We start from the raw sequence: 7,565 nt of genomic DNA, 5'->3' as shown, positions 1-7,565 counted from the left end.
AAAAAAAAAAAAAAAAAAACAAAACAAAAATAAAGAGATCACATTAGTATTGGTGGCTTCCAGCTGTTTCCAGATATATTTGTTTTCAAAATTTGAAGGGAAACTAACGGGGGAGCGTTACATTTACCAAACGCCGTTGGAGCATGTGGCTGTTTCTACACTCATTTTTGCAAACCCTAACTTGTTTCCCGCTCATTTATTTCAAATTCCCTAAATAATATTTTAACCGTTATTTCCTTTTATTTCTATAAAGAACCCTCCGTCCCCACATTTCCCTTTAACTCCACATCTCTTACCTTCTCTCTCCCTCCATCACTCTCTCTATCTCTCTCTCTCTAGGGTTTCTTCGCCCTTTTCTCTGGTTTTCAATCAACTTTTAGTTTCCATTTCTTGTAAAAATGCGTGAGATTCTTCACATCCAAGGAGGCCAATGTGGCAACCAGATCGGTGCCAAGTTCTGGGAAGTGGTTTGTGCTGAGCACGGCATCGACTCCATCGGTAAGTACACTGGTGATTCCGATCTTCAACTTGATCGAATTAATGTATACTACAACGAGGCCAGTTGCGGGAGATTCGTTCCTCGTGCCGTGCTTATGGATCTTGAGCCTGGTGTTATGGACAGTATCAGATCTGGACCTTACGGTCAGGTTTTCAGACCTGATAACTTCGTATTCGGTCAGTCTGGTGCGGGAAACAACTGGGCTAAAGGACATTACACCGAAGGTGCGGAGCTTATTGATTCCGTTCTTGATGTTGTTCGTAAAGAGGCTGAGAATTGTGACTGCCTGCAAGGTACTTTTACCCAACCGACTCTTTTGTGATTTCCCTTTTCGGGTTCTTTCTTGCGTTTTGTTGCTCAAGATGGTTTGGATCAAACTTTGTAGGGTTCCAGGTCTGCCATTCGTTGGGAGGAGGGACTGGATCTGGAATGGGAACTCTTCTGATTTCCAAGATCAGAGAGGAATACCCCGACAGAATGATGCTTACGTTCTCCGTTTTCCCATCTCCTAAAGTTTCTGATACTGTTGTTGAGCCTTACAACGCAACCCTCTCTGTTCATCAACTTGTTGAAAACGCCGACGAGTGTATGGTACTCGATAACGAGGCTCTCTACGATATTTGCTTCCGTACCCTGAAGCTCTCCACCCCTAGCTGTATGTTTCTGCACACAGATCTTGGATCTTTAATTTCTCTTCTTAATTTTACATCCTCCTCTAATAGTTCTTGTTCTTGGTCAGTTGGAGATCTTAACCATCTGATTTCTGCAACGATGTCCGGTGTGACCTGTTGTTTGCGATTTCCGGGACAGCTTAACTCAGATCTCAGGAAACTTGCCGTCAATCTTATCCCATTTCCTCGTCTCCACTTTTTCATGGTGGGTTTTGCTCCCCTCACTTCCCGTGGATCCCAGCAATACAGGGCTCTTACAGTACCTGAGCTCACTCAGCAAATGTGGGATGCTAAGAACATGATGTGTGCTGCTGATCCCCGACATGGTCGCTATCTTACTGCATCTGCTATGTTCAGAGGCAAGATGAGCACTAAGGAAGTTGATGAACAGATGATCAATGTCCAGAACAAGAACTCTTCATACTTTGTTGAATGGATCCCCAACAATGTGAAATCTACAGTTTGTGACATTCCTCCAACTGGTTTGAAAATGGCCTCTACTTTCATTGGAAATTCAACATCAATCCAAGAGATGTTCCGCCGTGTGAGTGAGCAGTTTACGGCCATGTTTAGGAGGAAGGCTTTCTTGCATTGGTACACAGGGGAGGGTATGGATGAGATGGAGTTTACTGAGGCTGAAAGCAATATGAATGATCTGGTTTCTGAGTATCAGCAATATCAAGATGCTTCGGCTGAGGATGAAGATTACTACGAAGATGAAGACGGTGCGGAACAAGATGAATGAAGTACGTGAACATGTTGAGGATTTTTCATTTGCCTGTCTCTGGCAACTCAGTGCGGTGGATTTATGAAAGGCCTAAATCAATTCATGTTGCTGTAGAATTTTTAGGCCATAATATTGTCGTCAATTAAGATTTGCTTTTCGTTTTTGGTTCTTAGTTGCTGTTATCTTGATAAGACATGAAGAATATCAGTTACATATGCTCGTATAATTTGTTATTCTGCAAGTTTCTCTGTTGAAAATATTATCATAATGAAGTTCCTATCACAGGCTATTTTGTTTGATAATTCCTATCGCTTAGCATTTGTAAATGAATGCCTATGTTCTGTTTTTTTCCCCAAGTTGATTGATTCTGAAAGGACTCTGAAAATCTATTTGTTGTGGTTTTAGTTCGTACTTCGAAAACTATTTTTAAATTGCCAGTGAGTCTAAAGACTGCACATGGATACCAAGCGTGTGATGATGAATTTCTTCCCTCTATGCAGAAACACGATACTCTACCATAGCATGATATTGCCTACTTTTTAGCGACTTTAGTTTTTTATTTCTCCAAAAGGCTTCCTATTGAATTAGCCAACATGACACTCATTTCCAACAATCCTAAACACCTTTCACTTTAAACTACGAGTTAATGAGAATACTAGACTTAGATTGAATCAAATATCTCGTACCTTTGAAGTTATAAAGCAAAGCAGAGATTATCATCACTCACAAGTTCTGAAAATTCTCAGTTTCTTTTCTGCAATTTTCTGCAAAAATAATGCAATAGGATCAGTTGAGGAGTTATATTGACAGAGATAGTAAATATTAAATACATAACGTGAAATTCAATTTCTATCAGTAATTGCTGATTGTGAACAGATATCACAAAGAGGATTTTCTTGCAGGGCTTCATTACTTCTCATCAAATTTTTTTGCATCAATGGTCCAATTTGTCACCCACCTCTCAAATGGTCGGTTTCACACCTTACTCGTAACATACTGGGATGTAAAACAGGTTGTTGTCGGCATCTGGGCATGAAAAGTCTTAGGCTTCAGGTATATATGATAACAAAATTTCATCATATTAATGTAGCAATAATCCATACTGGTATATTACTAGAAATGAGATTGATGATTACAGTAGAAATCTTTAGTATGGTGCTAGAAATGAGATGGTGAATACAGTAGAAATCTTTAGTATAGTACTAGAAATGAGATTGATGAATACAGTAGAAATCTTTAGTATAGTACGAGAAATGAGATTGATGAATACAGTAGAAATCTTTAGTATAGTACTAGAAATGAGATTGAGAAGTTTAACCTCAAAGAGTTCGAGTCGCCTTGATTGCACCAACCGTAGTCCCATTTCTTTTCTCATTAAATGCAGAATAGACTTCTGGGGTTTGACCCAAATGGTGCAGGATGGAACAGCTATTCTTTCACCTGCTCACACAATCATCAACTAATGACTTGTACCAGTTGAAAATTAAATTTACAGTAACTCATTCTATAACCATAATTTGTTATTTCATTTTGCAACTAAGAACTGAAGTCCCCACTCACGGGACCTTATTCGAGAGGGTAAAGCACGGCCAGCAACACTCAAACACCCAGGGAAAATATATAGGTATTGAAATAAAGTTCTTTGGCTAACAGAAACCACCCTTTTTAATGTCACAAATCTAGAAAATAAGATGAATACATTTACATGTGAACAAAAATTGACTGAAGAGACTACTAACCTTTCCCCATCCATTTACTGCATTTTTGTGGTCGACGGATTTGGAGATATATATCCATTTGCGAATTCTTTCGATATACCATACAAATAAGCCCGGCTGGTCTTGATTTCATAGGACTTTGGAGCCTCTTCACATATGAAATCAATTGGTGGAATCAGAGTAATGCCATATTCTTCGCACTCAGATTCTAAGGTCACAAGCGAAGTATACATATAATCTAGTTCAAATTGGTTACATTTTAGTCTTTCGAGACCTGGATAGATGATCGTATACTTTTTCTTTTTTATGTAGGTCCATGAAAACCTTATACACAGTGGCAGGCTCATGCAACTGGCTTGGGTTTGTTAAGGTTTTTGTGATATTAAAAAGAAAGGGATGCAAGGAACACAAATTTCAGGCTCAAGAAGATAACAAAGGAAAATAAAGGTAGTACACCGTGATTTAGATTAATAGCAGTGTGGAGATGGGGTTAGAGAGGGAGATATCCATGCTTAAAGCTCCAGAAAATTCTTCCAGCATCAACAAGGTTTAACCTTTTATTTCTACACCTGCAACCTGCAAACAGGACATTCATACTTTAGGCACAAGCAATACTTTATCACACTGACAACTCCAAGGAAGAAGGTAATGTTAGAAACTTACAACTCTCTCCACGATCAAATGATATGTTCACTTTGAGCATAAGTTCTCATCGTTTTATTTTTGGTTCCCCAAAAAACCTCATGTCAAGAGATAATGTTCTAATTTATAAATTTATGATCTTCTTCTTAATTAGTTAGCCAGGGTGAGAATACTCTTCTTAATAATCCTTAACAATTCTTCCCTCGAACAAAATACACCATAAAACCTCCCTTGAGACCTTTCTTCTTTAAAACTTTTGAACGACCTCCCCTTAATCAAGGTTCGACACTCCATCTCTGGAAGCCTCAAACAAAGTACACCCTCTGTTCGACACTTGAGTCACTATTGACTACACCTTTGAGATTCACAACTTATTTTTTTCGACACTTGAGGATTCTTTTGACATGTCTAAGTTAAGAGCATGGTTTTGATACCATGTTTAGAACTACGACTCTCCACAATGGTATGATATTGTCCACTTTGAGTATAAGCTCTCATGACTTTACTCGTGGTTTCCCTAAAAGGCCTCATACCAATAGAGAGTGTTCTTTACTTATCAACCCATGATCTTTCTCTTAATTAGCCAGCCAATGTGAGACTACTCCTCTTAATAGTCCTCGATAGGTAACTACAACACTACTTTGGGAACAACACGAAGTGATTTGTATGATAAATGTGACAATACTAGTGACAACAGGCAGTTAAAATAAAACTTTTCAAGACATGGGTCAAGAAAGCAGCTATTCAGCTCATTAGAACTGGCTCCCCAAAACCAGTCCTTCAGCACATCAAAATTTAATGGATGGTCCGTACAAGTGAAAGTAAGTTTAGTCCATTTTAAATGTTCTTTTCTCTATTCAATTTATAAGGTCATTCGTGCATATAAAATCAATAGCGATCATACGCCTCTTGAATTCAAAACCCATAACCTTATTCTTCTCTCTATGCCTGAGTATAACATGAAAGTAACGGTTAGGAATCACGAATCTCCATAATGGTATGATATTGTCCACTTTGAGCATAAACTCTTATCGCTTTTCTTTTGATTTTCCCAAAAGATCTCATACCAATGGAGATAGTATTCCATTCTTATAAACTCATGATCATTCCCTTAATTAGCCAACGTGGGACTCCCTTCTAACAATCCTCAACAATCCTCCCCTTGAACAAAGTACATTATAGAGATTCCCCTGAGGTCTATGGAGCCCTCGAACAATCTCCCCTTAATTGAGGCTCGACTCCTTTCTCTAGAGTCCTGAAACATAGTACTCCCTTTGTTCGACACTTGAGTCACTTTTGATTACACCTTCTAGGGTCCCAACTTATTTGTTCGACATTTGAGGATTCTATCGACATGACTAAGTTAAGGGCATGACTCTAATATCATGTTAGGAATCACAAATCTCCACAATAGTATGATATTGTCCACTTTAAACATAAATCTTATGACTTTGTTTTTTTGTTTCCCTAAAAGGCCTCAGACCCAGATTTAGTATTCCTTACTTATAAACACACTCCCTTGATCTGAAACAGTATCTAGGAGTATAGTCAAATAGCCCATGCGTTATTTTCTGACCTTCACCTGAAATTTTACAGCTTACGCCAGCCTGCATGCCAGAACTCCCGGACAATATCTTCATTTGATCTTATGATAAAGCATCAACCTATTGTTCATCGTGACAAACTAATTTGTGTAGGAAGCAAAAACCTTAAACGTCTGATAACATAATTTCCCACGGTATACCTAATATACAGCGTCGCTTAAAAAACAAGTAATAGAGGATTAGAGAGTGTGTGAGAGCCTTCTCTTTCAAAAGTGTCTATCTTTCTAATTTTCTAATAAACCTTCTTTCTTTTCAATTATTTATCCCTCTACTTTATGCAAAATTTCTTCTGCACTTTATGCCCAATCGAATTCATACGGTTCCTAATCTTCAGTTACAAGCAAAACGTAGCGTGTATTTGCCTCATACTGAAAGTGAATCAAGCTATAAGTACATTCCAGACATCGATTAAGTGAGTGGCCAAAACTAAAAAATGTGCTTCTAGTGAATCCGAAATAAATAGCCATCCGTGGAAGAAGGCATATACGATTTCACAGGACTCAATCATATAATTTCACAATAACTTTCTGACCTCAGACAGTCTTCGAGCTTCTGAGCCGATAAAACGATCGTTCCTTGAAACATCTCTCATCTCCCTCCCTCATCGATCGGTTCAGAGACTGGTTCGGCCTCTATTCGCTTATCTCTGCCTCTGTCTTGGCTCTCCGCATAGAAGATGAGCTTCCAGATGAGGAAAAATGGCAACACTGACGAAGGAGCCGCTACCTGGTACTCCGTCCGGCGCCATGAACAATTCAATTGGGCAATGGAATGCCGATATTGGTGGCTTTTTCTTGGCGGCTACGAGAGCCTGTGATGAATTTCTCAGCGTCTTTGAGTTCCCGCCATTGGATTATTCTAATTCTAGTGCTGAGATGGGCCGCTGCTGGGCCTCAAAAAAGAGTGTCCCATCATGTTTTAGCCTCATTTAATATTATATCTTCATATCTAATTTTATATTTTCAATTCATATTTTTCTTATCTAACAATATTTATATTGGCCTATAATTAAGTAACACGATTGATATTACTAAATTAATATAATTACCATATATAAGATTTCGTCTCATACACTCCTTATATTTTGTTAAATACAATATGTTTTAAAATGTTGTATTAAAATTTGACGGCGGCGGCGGCGGCGGCGGCGGATGGAATGAAACAGCGGTGGCGGGAATGGAGTTGAAGGCGGGTCCAAAAACCGCCCATACACATTACCCGCAAAAATTTTAAAAGTTCCCGCGTTTTCCATTTTCCCTTAAAAATCCTCTCTTCTTCCCGCCGCTTTCGATCTTATGTAGTAAATCTTCCAGTTCATTTCCCCCTCCGATTCCAATCGCGGCTCCTCCCTTTCTTTCTCCGCTTCTCGAATCTGCATCTGAAACCTCCACCTTCTTTCTTCTGTTTCTTCTGTTTCTTATTCTTCTTCATTTGATGAGAATGGGGAAGCAGACCAAGGCTAGAAAAGCTGAGGCCGCCGGCAAGGGGATTGGTAACGTAACCCCTATTCAGGTCGCCTTCATTGTTGATAAATATCTTTCTGATAACAATTACGCTGAAACGCGCTCTGTTTTTAGAGTTGAAGCTTCATCGCTCATTGCAAAATCTCCCATACAAGAGGTACATGTTTCTGCTTGTTTGGAGATTTGAGGGTTTTTTTTTTTTTTTTTTTTTTTTTTTTTTTTTTTTTTTTTTTTTTTTTTT

The 7,565-nt window shown here is 38.7% G+C and overlaps 2 protein-coding genes and 1 long non-coding RNA gene across 4 annotated transcripts in view; 2 read left to right on the top strand and 1 right to left on the bottom strand.

Annotated features, from left to right (window-relative positions):
* The first annotated feature begins 266 nt into the window (after positions 1-266).
* LOC111441857 (tubulin beta chain-like) lies at positions 267-2,195 on the top strand. The gene is made up of 3 exons (XM_023079018.1): positions 267-792; positions 885-1,154; positions 1,239-2,195. The coding sequence occupies exons 1-3, from the start codon at positions 399-401 to the stop codon at positions 1,913-1,915; spliced, it is 1,341 nt and encodes a 446-aa protein (XP_022934786.1). The 5' UTR covers positions 267-398; the 3' UTR covers positions 1,916-2,195.
* Positions 2,196-2,391: 196 nt separating this feature from the next.
* LOC111441858 lies at positions 2,392-6,785 on the bottom strand. 2 transcript variants are annotated; one of them, XR_002710238.1, is made up of 5 exons: positions 6,394-6,785; positions 3,637-4,191; positions 3,216-3,337; positions 2,856-2,923; positions 2,392-2,661 (listed from the first exon to the last, which is right to left on the bottom strand). It is a non-coding gene; the product is annotated as an uncharacterized LOC111441858 (long non-coding RNA). The 2 variants fall into 2 exon arrangements; XR_002710237.1 differs by having other exon boundaries at positions 2,628-2,923.
* A 264-nt stretch (positions 6,786-7,049) lies between these two features.
* LOC111441486 overlaps positions 7,050-7,565 on the top strand; it is a 3,932-nt gene continuing 3,416 nt past the window's right edge. Inside the window, exons 1-2 of the mRNA XM_023078506.1 lie at positions 7,050-7,247; positions 7,295-7,481. Of these exons, the coding sequence (XP_022934274.1) occupies positions 7,296-7,481 (186 nt within the window). The 5' untranslated portion in view covers positions 7,050-7,247; position 7,295. The remainder of the gene's footprint in view (positions 7,248-7,294; positions 7,482-7,565) is intronic.

Source organism: Cucurbita moschata, unplaced genomic scaffold, assembly GCF_002738365.1.
Source record: "Cucurbita moschata cultivar Rifu unplaced genomic scaffold, Cmos_1.0 Cmo_Scf00004, whole genome shotgun sequence".
Taxonomy (NCBI): domain Eukaryota; kingdom Viridiplantae; phylum Streptophyta; class Magnoliopsida; order Cucurbitales; family Cucurbitaceae; genus Cucurbita; species Cucurbita moschata.
This window is presented reverse-complemented; position numbering and strand designations above follow the sequence as displayed.